Below are 13641 nucleotides of genomic sequence, written 5' to 3' on the forward strand. Positions count from 1 at the left end.
ATATATATATATATATATATACACAGAGAAAGATATGGCAACCCAGAAACTCCTGCTTAAATTGCTTCTACTTATAAACATGTGTCAAACTTGCAGGAGTCTTGGTACCAAGTTTAGTGGGACGGAAATGGCGGTTGAAGAGGACAATGTCAAAAAGACCGATTCTCATGTAGGATTTATATACAGACCCAAATACAGTTAACTCTTGGTCAGAAGATGCGCAATTCAATGGAAAATGTATGAGGTTATATATATAAGCCCAGTAGGGTTTGTATTTGTAACAAATCCAAGCTGATGGATTTGGCAATTGGGCCTTAGCTTGAAATTATAGAATTATAATCAATATCTAATGAAGAAGGAAAAGATCGAACACAATCTAAAATCTCTTTTAACTTTCAAACCCGGTAATTAACAACAGTTCAGATGCATGCTATAGAACCCCAATACAAAAAAAAAAGGTGAAATCATTTGATTTTGAAAGTAATGGCGTGTTTTGTCTCTGTGTCCCTCGCATACTTTTGAAGCAATATGCAACTTTTTTATGTTGGTGATAGGTAAGACATGGCCGAAATCAATGCAAGTAAAGGCTTGGAAATGAGACAAGTCCTTAGAATCAGGACTTCACAAAAAATATCTCAGCTTGTTGGTTCGAAATCCCAACCTCGGACACCGTGGCCCCTAAATCTGGAGAGATAACCAACTAGGCTGTCGCCAAGTGATTAACAATAGTATACTTTTCATCACAAGAACAACGAAGATAGCACAAGTATATATTAGGTTCTGAACTATAGAAATGCTCAGTCACGGATGCTTGTAAGACAAGCGTTCTTTTTTTTTTTTTTTTTTGCCCAAGTTAGAAGTGTAAGACCCACTGGTTTGGGCCCCGCTGATGTGAGTGAAAAAAATAACACTTATAAGTTTAAAATTTACAGGCGTTTGTACTAGAGCCTTGCGCTATATATAAATATATGTTTTTGTGGCATACAATTTTTTTAAAAAAAATCTAATCTACAACACTAGAAAAAGGGGGAAAAAAGAAGTTGAATCTCCTGAATATAAATATATATATATATATATATATATATATGCCATTATTTCAGAAGTAAAGGTGGCAAATGCATCCAATAGGTTACTAGATAAGAGGGTTCAGTAATTGATGACATAACAAGAAGGTGCTACAAACAAAGGTCCAAATTAGAAAAAGAAGAAGAAGAAACTATTGCTTTCATCATGTAGTGAAGTTTTGTTACATAAACAATATTAGTTTTCAAAGGGGTTTTTGCAAAAAAATGGTTGTTTTGGTGGTTTAACTAAGATATACTTCATGACCTCAATCAAACTCACAAGCATATCACAATCACATATGTAACACCCACAAAGAGTTGACCTGACCTGAACCCCCCACACCTTGAATCAAATCAATATATATATATATATATATATATATATATATATATGACACTGAAAGTCTATGCAAACCCTAGATGCATGTGTTGAACCTGGCAGTAATCCTCTGGAGGTATGGGGTCGAGATCCTCTACTAGCTGGCTAGCCAACAACCAACCTCTCTAATGAACCTCAACCATGTATTCATGAGTTCAAAGCTTTAAACCCATTGACCACAAATCACCAATATGGCAGTAATCCCTGTAAATTGATATATATGGACCCTAATAAATCAATATTTTCTTGCTGTATAGTGCGTGTGTATATATATATATGTATATATATCCACCAATTAAATGTAACTAAGTGTGTACCTATTTCAACAATCAAACTTGGAACCAATCAACAACTAAATAACTCTTGGTCTGAGCCTTGGTCAGAGGTTTATGATTCTTTTGCATATGAGCATTTCCTGATTTCCAGGAATAAATACTGACAAAGACAAGAATAAAGTAATAATACAATACAAAAAAAAATAATACTGATGATGACGATATAAGTTGAGAAAAATCAAACCCCCCAAGATAAACAAAACAATTGGCTGGCTGGTGCTGGCATTCTACTTCAAACTTGATTGACAAAATTATATTATCTCTACATGTGTGTGTGTGTGTGTGTTTACCATCAATGCATTTGATTAATTCAAATAATCTAATTCTCTAAACCCAAATACTCCTTCAACTCTACAGGGAAACAAGGGTACCTCTTCCATGAATTACAATGCAACTTCAACATCTTTTTCACTCTCTCTTTTGTTGATGATATTCCATCCATATGCATCAATGCCAAAAGCTTCTTCACCGATCCGCAAATCATCATTTCTTCCACGACCTTCTCTGTTGGATTGAAATTACAGATCAACCACAATATCTTAACTCCTAACTTTGTTGCTACATTGGAGACATGTAACAGTTTCTTGGTCACCGCTGCGATTCCTAGTCCATGCTCCACTAAAGCCAACCTTCCCTCTGCGTTTTCGCATAAGAGTTTGATTAAAAGCAAGATTTTCTCACACTTGGATCGATTAGAGTCTGGTAGGAGATCTAATAGGATGCATATTGCACCGGCTTCGATGGCCTTTAATCTGCTTTTCTTTGAAGAACCCAGTATTTCTATTAGTACTTCCAAGGCACACGCACTAGCCTTGCTACATATCTCGTCTGATACAAGCTCTAACAAAGATTTAAAGAAATCGATACCTTGGTCTTTTATCAAACAGTTGGAGATCATATTGCTTTTGGCCAATTTTTGAAAGATTGTGATTGCGTAAAGCCTTGCATCCGCGTTTCCTCTTTGAAGCATCACAGTCATAGCTTTTATACAGTCTGGTTTCGACAATTGATCGAACATCTTGTCTTCTTCGAATTGTAATGGCAAATGATGCAAAATCCCCAGTGTTTCCTCACACGCTCTGAAGTCATCGAAATCAACAAGAACTTGGATTACAATCTTGACGAGAACCTCAATTCCACCAGACCCAATAAAATCCATGATCGTTGCAGTACTACTCCAATCACCAAGAACAGATCGGAGCTTCTTCAGGGGGGTTACCTTGAAAGGAGAAGATTCGATGGCACGAAGCAGGGACACCATCTCATCGTGCTTGATTGAAGGTTGAGGCGATGAAGAACAAGATTGCGAATCTGGGTTTGTTTTCTTGTTGTCAAGTTGCCAGTTTTGAATGAGACGTTGGAGGGTGTGGTTTGGAGTAAGGTCGAAGCTATGGAGGCATTGCATGGTTGCAGGGCATGTGGTCTTCTTGTAATTCAAGAACCATTTCTCGATGTTCTTGCGTTCGTAGGTGACTCCCGTGGAGACTGTGACTGGGTCTTTCATCACCTCTTTTGAGATTGGACACCTGAAATCTTCAGGGTAATCTACCTCCATTGTTGAATAGTAGAAGCTACAGTTTAAATATTCATCTCCTACAGTGTCAATCTCCCAGTTATATACACAGGGTCAGAGAGGGAGATATGGAGATTGAGAGAGAAACTATTGAGCAATTCTACATATGGAAACAATTCAAAGTCAAATGTACAGAGATGCTATTGATTGCTAGCTGTGTGCTTATTTTATATGGAAATTCACAAGGAACCTTATTAATTGGCCAAATTATTTTGACTTTGTTTTTTCTTCTTCTTTTAGGTTTTAAATTTATTCGGACACATGGTTTTTAGTTTGCTTTTGACTTTATATATATATATATATATATATATATATAAATAAATTTTTCCCTTTTTATTCTAACTTAATAACCTGCGCACTTATTTTTTAAATGTTTTCAAAAGTGAAATGTCAAGTGAGGTCCACTGCTTTGGGTTTCATATGTTTTTAAATCAATGGTGAGAGTTGATATAATAACTTGTGGGTATCCACATAAGAGAAATTCTTATATAAAGAGTTTCTCATATATGCACTAATATTACGCACTTGTTTTTCAATCATAAATACAGCATGTCCCACAACAGATGTGTGATACCCATTTTTGTTGTGTTTTTCTATATATATATACATATTATATATATATATATATATATATATGATGTACTTGGTCCTAGCCAATTAGAACAAAGGTATTTGAAAAGGATGATGGTCAAAGGGTAATTAATATATTAATATATGCAGATTTTACTTTGAAACCCAACCCTAATTTGACTTAACCTTAATTGGTGAAGATTTGGTTCAAATTTAGTCAAAAGTTACAGATTTGGAGTTGACTGTGATGAGTACATTTGGCAAGATTTACTGGTTTCCATAGTAACTGATTTTCAAAGATATCATTCATTCATTCCTTCTTGAGGGATTTTCAAAGATATTACTCATTTGATTTACTGTTATTTTAGGTAATTAGATGTTTTTGACTCCGTGTCAATTTTCAAAATTTTGGATTGTTTGTCAACTTTTTTTCAAAATATCTTTAAAGTTTGTAAGGCATTAATGCGACAAATCAAATCACTTTTTACTATCACTCAACAACATTACTTTTTTAAAGTGATAATAACATCATATAAATTTATCCTATGAATAAGGATATAAATGATCGGTTTAGGTTTCAGTCGGGTTTTTCTTTTTGTGAAAATTTTAATGACGTTTATTTCAGTTATTCTCTCACTAAATAGGATTTGAAAATAATTGATCATTCGGTTGGTTAACCGAATCATTCAATTTTGTCAATAAATTTTTACCACCCTACCTTTGGATATCTACTATGAGCATAAACTCAGGCCATCAGATCCACGGACACAGAAATTTCTTACATGATGACAAGATAAGTTGAATCAAAACACATCACATGGTCACAAAAATATTGCTCTCAAAGCAACTTAGATCACTCTTAATGGTTACTATCATTTTTCTTAAATTTTAATATGTAGGTTCGAAAATTTTACCCCCAACCACAACCACATTGTAAAATAAAAAAAAAAAGTCACGTAGATAGGGCGCTAATATAATTTTGAATTTCTGATGGGTCAATTGAGAATAAGCAGCAAACTTGGCCAACCATTATTTTTTTCCTTTTTTGGAAATATTCAGGGTTGACTTTAGAGAAAAAGAGGCCGGTAAGCGATCCCAAATGACACCAAGACGTGCATAAACCTAGCTTTAATGGTGGTGATTATGTTTGACAATTGTTTTTTAAGGATTCATTTTTCAACGGTTTCTTACGATTACGAGTGACTCATATGACACTCATGTATATGATATCTAATAAAAGTCTCAAGTTCGAATATCTCTCATTCCCTTCCCATATAATAAAAAAAAATAATATATATATATAGGGTTCTACTACAAATAAAATTCAATGCCTGTCATCTCAACTATTAAATCTAACCAGCGACTATGGAGACTAAAATTGATAAAAACATGTGACAACCAATGTCTATGGTACTCATATGGATTGAAAACGAGTCACAACTGGTATGCAATACCCATATGAGTTTAAATGGACCACAACCGATGTCATAATTCTCCTCACATTCAACCAACTATATTGTCAACTTTAAATTTATCGGTTCCCGTAGATACATCAAGCTCGCATGGCTTTATTCCTCCCAAGCCTCGCAAATGGCCGAAGCCCAACCCACTTAACTTAGGAAAATGCCTAGATAACTTTACTCATATAAACCAGGTAGATATTTGTAAAACCGATGTGAGATCTTATGTTGTTAACAACCGGGTCTACGGTACATTGATTATATCTATACACACACATACATATTCAAACTTTATACAATAAACACCGGAGAGGCCAGCTTAGAGTATATATATACATATATTCAAAGCTTTGTACATAAACACTGGTTAGGCCAGCTGAGAGGCTTTGAATATATACACACGTTATTCCACAACTTATTTATTCAAATTTTATTTTGTATTTTAATTTCAGTTTCTTATATGATCGATCTCTCTATGGCTGTTCAACAGCCCCGCTGACTATTTTTAAATCTCCAAAAAAAAAATAATAATTAAAATTGATTAATTTTGTGTCGTGCCGACATGCATTTGCAGAACCCATCTTAATCATGACATATATTCATTTCACATTTACACCATCTACTCCAAACATCTAAACACCAATACTCTTCAGTCATCACCATATCTATACTAAACTCAATCCACTAACAATTAACAAGTGTTAGTGATATATGAAGGTATGATTTTCCACACGTCCCAGAAAGCAATCACAGTTAATGATTATTGGACCAGGTACTTGCAATGAAAAAAATATTGAAGTGGGTTTGGTCAAAATGAGATCATCTAACATGTCATTCATGTGGAGGAGCAAGAATAATACGTAAAAGTTATTCGTCCCGGTAATTGGGATCCCAGTGATACCCGTTATTGAAATTGGTATCCCACTTGTTGGGATCCATACACCAACTGGGATCCCAATTCTTGGGACGACTAGCACTTCTAGCTTAATTATGGTCAGAAAGAGTACAGGACTAACAGGATGAAATATGTACATATATATATATATATTTATGTCATCCATTGAAATTTTCACACCCTTTGCTGGCTCTCTCATCTTGTATAATAAACCCTTGGTTCTTTCTTCCTCTATAGACTTTAGTTATAAAAAAAAATTGAAAAGAAAATGGGCAGTTTCCAGCAAAGCTAGATCATGTTTACTCTGACAACATAGAAAGCAAATTTCTCCAGTTTTATGGTTGGAGAAAGTTGTAGTTGTGCAGAGGAATAGGTGGACTTTTTCTACTAATGAGTTGTAATATCAAAAATGGGTAACCAATAAGGTTACTTTTAAGAATAAACCCGCCTCGAGTGGGCAGGACCACAAGCCTCTACATCGCCTAGAGAAAGATATGAAGTACATAATATAATAGATCAAACTTCCAAACTAGTAAGGAGTGCTTTTCTTGGGCTCAAATTAGTATGGACTGGTATTGGTCCTGGGAAGACAAAGCCATGCAAGCAAAGTGTTGCGGAGGGGCGGGTTGTTACAAAAATCCTTTCTTAAAATGGAAATTTTTTTATTACTTTCACAGGCAAAAGAACATATCATGACTACTCAAAGCAAAATGGTGAGCCAATATGTGGTGTTTTCAGTATATATAAAGAGATCAATCATGAATTCATGACAGATATTATATATTCTCGTTTGTCCATAAAGCACTCAAAGCAATGAACATAATGTAAGCATATCATAAGACATTCATTGGAAGAGGGTCTAAAGTATAATGTCCAAGCCTACCCGTACGATACAGATTGAGTAACTTACCAGCAACTTTACCATGAGCATTATCATCACCTAATTCTGAAGGAACCTGAAAATTAAGCTCCACGCAAGGAAGTGAACTGTATCTTGATGAGTTCTTTCAAAAATCCAGTTTGTTTTCCGTATTACCATTGAAAGCTGATATCGTCTCAATCATTCACATGCCCTTTGAAATGTCTTGATACGCTCCAACTCCAACTCCAACTTTGAAGTTCAAATTATCTTCATTTTTCTCACCTGATAGATTAAAAAATAAGTAAAGATAGAATGCCATGTATATTCACCACTTTAGTGGAGTTGAGACTGTAAGTAAGACTACATTCAAAGCAAGCAAGTGTGAACAGTTCTTCAGATAGTATACAATTGCGGTTGCAGTTTCTGATAGAAAGTGGTCAAATATCATCTTGATTCTCTTTCATTATTTTATTGCACCACATTGGTAGAGCCACCTAGCTTCTGAAAAATTCAAATAAAAATTCACATTGGTAGACTAGAGGCACCACATTCAAGATAGAAAATTGGGTTTAATTTAAACTAAAATGAGCACTTCAAGAAAGAAGAGGAGACTTACTCCTTTAACACTTTCTTTGTTATGGGAATTGACTCCATAAGAAATATTGCAGTTTTGATAAGCATGTTCCATCTTGTTCATCACTACGATCCGGTCTTACTGGGTGGTGGTAGTTCCTCAACTGGTCATTCTCGGACGACAAAGGAATCTAACAAACATGTCTAAGTATACATAATACAACACATACATATGGGTTAGTTTAGACATATCATCGAACAGTTGGCAGAGACTAACGAAGTACCCGAGCATCTCTGACATCAAGAATGAGATCAAAGCGTGAGTGGCTGCAGCCATGTGAGATTCGTACGTTCCTCTCCTGTTTCTCGCAGCCTCCTGCACTGCTGTTCCTAGTTCGTTTGCTATAGCTCTCTGGCTCGCCATTCCTTCCCTCCAATTTCATCGAAGACGACGACTGTTGATTTATTTTTTCGGCCGGGCCCTAAAATTTTGTTCGATCTCGTGAATCGGACCAGACCAGACCGGGATGGGCCTTTATGTCCAACCCTAGGAAAATAATTTGGGCTGAATTTGTTGCCAGGCCCAGCCTATTGGAGACCAAGAAACAATTTTGTCCAAGCCCACAAAAAATAGGTTTTTTGGGCCTTTTGGGCCGTCATCAGGTCACTACACAAACATAATGGTATAGACTCTGGTTTGGGGTTATACCCCTCTTGGATTGAGGATCCATAATTCGTTTAAAATTTTAAAGTCAACAATTTGAATTCAATGGTTTGAGAGGTGTGTTACATCGCATTACATTTTTATTTTTCTATTTTTAAAACTTGTCTGACTATTTATCCACCATTAAAAATAAATTGTACACTCTAGGAAATTACAGAGCTCCCAGATTCCTCTCCTTCTACTAATATATGTTTTCCGCTAATTACAACTCATTACTTTCATTTTAGACCACACTTTTTTTTTTGAAAATGACACCATACAAATTTACCCTTTAGAAATCCGATATAAGCCTAAATTCGAGCCGTCAATCCGAGCTCCCACATTTTAGACTATACACTGGCGTTGGAAATGCAGAACAAAAAAGATAAGAATCTCAATCATCCCAATAAACGATATTGTCCATTGATTCATGTAAGTGTAGCGGATCACAAAACCTGGTGATTGAACCAAAGAGTTAAATCATTTACTCGGATGACTCGGATCCCATTTACTAGGATCCCTATCACTTCCGGCTGCAGAATGACCAAATAGTCAAAGTTATATATTTTCTGTTTTGCAAGTTTTCAACTACCAAATTTTGCATCCACAACAGCATGTACTTCCAGTGAGCAGCATGGCATAGAAGTAGAGAACTTTCCTTCTGTGAGAAGCTGATCTTTGAAAAATGATCAGATAATCAAAATTTGTAAGCTTGAAGGTACTATAGGACTGTAAATATATCATATTCATTTGTTCTTAAACCATGAATTACATGTTGTCTCTCTCTCTCTCTCTCTCTCATGACGAACATTTCTTGATCCTCGCCAAGCAGTTGTCGACTGGCCTTGTATGAGGTAAGTACCTTATGCGGCTATTGGGATTGAGCCTTTCCAGCCTGTGAACAGAAAGCACATGATTAACCAAACGAGAGAAAAAAAAGTTGGCCTTTGGCAAATTTCCGTAGTCTGCCTGATCTATTATCTCACCCCGTTTTGCCTAAAGCGCAATGTCCTATGTTCTATTTTGAAATGTCGATATGATTCATCCTCACATTTCATAGTCCTATTCAAAAGGAGCTTTTCATGCTTTTTAGTCTGGTTTCCAGATTCTTTTATGGTATCGAAGCCAATGTCCTAAGGTTCTTTTATTCAATCCACCTCCCATTTTAATCAAATGATTCCGCGTGTTTGGCTATGGCCAACACGAGAAGGGGATGTTGTTCACCACTTCCATTAGTTTAAGCTTTTGGAAGAGTTGATAATTGAACATCTTCCTCGGACAATCTAAATAAGTTTTTTTAGTGTGGAAGGATGGCCTACATATATATTCTAGGCTTCAGGAGTAATGTAGGTGAAGAAGATGTTGCCGGATAACTTACTGATAATTTAGCAGAAAATGATGTAGAAAAACAGATATTTCAAGCTGGGCAAGGTCGTTTCCAGGGCACAACCTGCTTCCTGCTCCAAACGGAAGGAAACTTCCTGCTGTGGGCGTAAAACCCTACAGCCGAGATCACAAGATTAAATGGTATCAGAGACGAGACACATATCCATTTATGCCAAGGAATACAGGAAAAATGAGTTCATGCTAGAAATATGGAGGTGTAAATAAATGCAACTGCAATTAACTTACATCCCATCTTGAAGGATTGAATTCCTTTGGATTTGGATAAAGTTCAGGATCCAAGTGGACACCTCTAAACCAAACTAGAACTCTCCATCCCTGAGGAATGGTATAACCTGGTACAAAACCCGTTTTCATTCAGTAAATTAAAAGGTGCAAACATGGATGCTGCAACTGCCCATTGCTCTTCTAATTTCCTTTACTTCTTACATTTATAAAGCACGATGTAATACGCTTTTATAAAATGATATTTCAATGCAAAGCATATATATATGCTGAGAAGAAATTGACAGTCCACATGGAATTCATATATTAGAGATCCAACAAAGATTATTGTGCTGGCAATATGACCGGTTTAGAGAGAATCTCACGTGAAGCAAGGCAACGCTGCATGCTGCTTTTGCACATGCGAGAACAGAGATCTAAAACGTTAACGAACCAAGGAGTTCACCAGTAAGTGCTTTCATTTATGCTTTCATGATCACCATACCATATAGATAGACCACAAACATGATGATAAAATTTAGAAGATGAACTAACCATTTATATTGACATCTGTTTTTGCCTGCCGGAAAGCCGTAAGTGAGAATGTTACAACACGACATGTCTCATCAATCACCTACAGAGTTTACAATGAATACACAATTAAGAAAACAGACCAATAATTGTGTTACAGGTTTTGTACCTTTGAAAGGTAATTCATCTCGCGAAACTCCTTAAGTGTCAATCCCTTCTGTGTTGGTGGCCTCCTTTTGACAATCTCCACTTGCTCTGCCTGGATTGTAATCAATTGCAACAGATAATAGGATCTCAAAAAAGATACTTAAGCACAGAAGTGAAACAACATTAACAGAGCTAGAGCTAGCTAGTTGAAATGTAATTGATACCTTTGCTTTTTGGAAGAATTCAGGATGTGCCTGAAGGAAAACTGTAGCCCACATCATGGTATGGCCGGAAGATTCATGGCCTGCATTCAGATACATCAACAGGATATCAATGATCTCATCGTCAGCCAATTTCCTGCCATTTTCATCTTCAACATCCAGTAGAGCATCCAACATGTCTTTCTTCTTTGTTGAACTAATATTGCCTTTCCTACAATATTTTCTATCATCCACTATAGATTGCAGTATAACCACGAGCCTTTTCCGGGCCTGAAATAAATATCCATTTCAAATCAAGATCAAAACCAAAACATCATCAAGTTGAACTTAGTCATGAAACAACTCAAGAAACTTTACCTTGAGAGCATGATAGTAAGCGAAACCCGGAAGATTGATTGCCATGGCTCTAACTCCATAATTAAGAGTCGTGTATTCCTTCTCCAAATCCTCCATCACAGCCTCACTCTCTGAGCTAAGAAAGATATACATTATTATCCTAAAAGTAAGCCCCCTAAGTTCAGACAAGAACTCAACTTCTCCCATATTGGACCACTTGTTCAAGGCAGATATTGTCATTTTCTCTATGTATTGCAGGTAGACAGACAATGCCTCGTGGCCATTGACTGGGGCAGCCGTCAAGCGGCGGAGACGCTTGTGTTCTTCGTAAGGGAGGGAAATAAATGACTTCTTTCCAATGAGTTCAATTGTGCTAATGGGCCAACCAGTCTTGAATGCGTCATCATCCGTCAATACTCTCTTGCAGGCCTCAGGAGTTGTAACAATTATGCTTGGATTCCCAAACATGAAAGCCTTGTAGATTCCAGTACGTCCATATCTGCATTTTTTATTAGTTTATTACCGTTTAAACATAGAATAAAAGTATCATTAGTCATTCTACGTATAATTAGTCATGATTGCACCCAAAAGCCCTTTAAACCAGCATAAAAACTTAAACTTAATGACCAAGAGCTCACTAATTTGAAACTTAATGATGCTCTCAAAGAAGACTCCCAAAATGTTTTCCAAACCTCTTGAAGAATCCAAAAGACAACCTTGAAGTAAAGAGAAAGTGAGTAAGAAACAAATGCCAATCTTGACCATGTGCTAAGTACTAACTAACTTGTAGTTATTAGTCAAAGCTTTTCAATACTGAAACTTTGGCATATATCACCAAAACCTAACTGATAAACATAGAGATGATCCCAAACCTACCTCACAAGAAGCAGCAAGGTATAAAAGACATTCCACTAATTAGATTTAGCAATAAAACTCTGTTTAGTTTATAGTGAATTGACTAGCAACTGCCTATTTGACTGGGACACTATCTTCTAGCATATACAAATAGACTTCAAATATATAAACAATTAGAGGGCTCATACTAAACAGAGTAAAATATTTAACAAAAACATTAGTTGTCTTAACTGTCAAGTATTAACAAATGGAATTAACTAAACCTCATAATCCGAAGCAGCGACAGGTCACTGTTATGGACCCCAATCTATTAGACAGGGACCATGCTTGTGAAGACTCTTTGCATACTACTTACTAGAGAGAATAAATCAATCATTTTCCTGATTAATTTTTTTCACTTTACTTAATCATTCATACAATCCATGCCAACAGAATTCTAACAGAAAATAAGTAAAATCCACAAAACATTCTATACCAATACACAATCGATAATACCAAGACGAAGCCAATTTGTATCTGTAAAGTGGACAGTCAAAATGACAAAAGAAAAAGAGAAGGCAGCTGCTCCTCCTCTCTCCAGAGAATCACCATCAGAGAAACTAACAAAGAACATTTAAATAGTAGTAGTTTTATGGGCTGAAGCTAATGCAAGTAAGAGTCCAGAAGTAGGACAAGCCCACAAAACTAGATTGCACAAAGAAATATCCCAGTTAATTGGTTTGAACTCCTTACCTCGGGCGGGCACCATACTCCTAAGTTCGAAGAGATAACTAATTAGACCAACACTTCATCCATGATTGAATAATGTTCGCAAACTTATTAACAAAAAAGAAGAAATTGTTGTATAAAGGTCTATCTATTTGTGATTCCAGAGAGGGAGAAGTTACCTGGTAATAAAGCTGTGCATAAAAGATTCAGGGTCAGAGGACTTAAAAGCTCTGAGGAAGGACCACATATTGCCAATGAAAGGCCAACCCAAATCACCAGGAGGAAGACAATACTGCTTTTCACCCAGTGGAGCTTCATACAACCACCAATTGATTCTCTTGAGAACCCATTTCAGAGTTACAAAAACAGCAAAAATGCATATAAGCACAGACCCTAACTCCATAATCCGATATTATTGAAGGAAACCCACAAACTTGCTCTCTCAGAGGACCAAATACAGTACCAAACAGAAGCAAAACAAGTCAGGTTTTTTCTATAGAGAAAGAGCTTATGGAGATTTCCCTATTGGACCCTCTTTCTATGCCCCGCTATTTATAGGACCGGGCATGGGAAGGAGCAGAGAAAGGGCGTGTTTGGTAAGAGCATCCACAATGGGATGATTTTGAAGTGCTTGAGATGATACTTTCTTGATAAATTAAGCGCTAGATGTTCACAATGGGAACTTGAGATGATACTTTCTTGATAAGTTAAGCACTACATGCACACTTGTGATAAAAAATGACACTTGAAAAATTAGTTCATACTTGATCTTTGAAGTGTATGATAATTGATGAATAGTGAAGAGAGAGGTGATGAAAAAG

The 13641-nt window shown here is 36.2% G+C and overlaps 2 protein-coding genes and 1 long non-coding RNA gene across 3 annotated transcripts; all 3 read right to left on the reverse strand.

Moving 5' to 3' along the window:
• Positions 1–1895: 1895 nt before the first annotated feature.
• LOC120004230 (E3 ubiquitin-protein ligase PUB23-like) lies at positions 1896–3472 on the reverse strand. Its single transcript, XM_038853504.1, has one exon. The coding sequence runs from the start codon at positions 3331–3333 to the stop codon at positions 2098–2100; it is 1236 nt and encodes a 411-aa protein (XP_038709432.1). The 5' UTR covers positions 3334–3472; the 3' UTR covers positions 1896–2097.
• A 2661-nt stretch (positions 3473–6133) lies between these two features.
• On the reverse strand, positions 6134–8174 carry LOC120004567. Its single transcript, XR_005469559.1, has 3 exons — positions 7755–8174; positions 7545–7639; positions 6134–7420 (listed from the first exon to the last, which is right to left on the reverse strand). It is a non-coding gene; the product is annotated as an uncharacterized LOC120004567 (long non-coding RNA).
• An 860-nt stretch (positions 8175–9034) lies between these two features.
• LOC120003355 (ent-kaurenoic acid oxidase 2-like) lies at positions 9035–13399 on the reverse strand. The gene is made up of 8 exons (XM_038852309.1): positions 13000–13399; positions 11279–11756; positions 10925–11191; positions 10723–10812; positions 10578–10656; positions 10047–10153; positions 9793–9914; positions 9035–9309 (listed from the first exon to the last, which is right to left on the reverse strand). The coding sequence occupies exons 1-8, from the start codon at positions 13221–13223 to the stop codon at positions 9213–9215; spliced, it is 1464 nt and encodes a 487-aa protein (XP_038708237.1). The 5' UTR covers positions 13224–13399; the 3' UTR covers positions 9035–9212.
• Between the last annotated feature and the right edge of the window lie 242 nt (positions 13400–13641).

Source organism: Tripterygium wilfordii, chromosome 8, assembly GCF_013401445.1.
Source record: "Tripterygium wilfordii isolate XIE 37 chromosome 8, ASM1340144v1, whole genome shotgun sequence".
NCBI classification, from domain to species: domain Eukaryota; kingdom Viridiplantae; phylum Streptophyta; class Magnoliopsida; order Celastrales; family Celastraceae; genus Tripterygium; species Tripterygium wilfordii.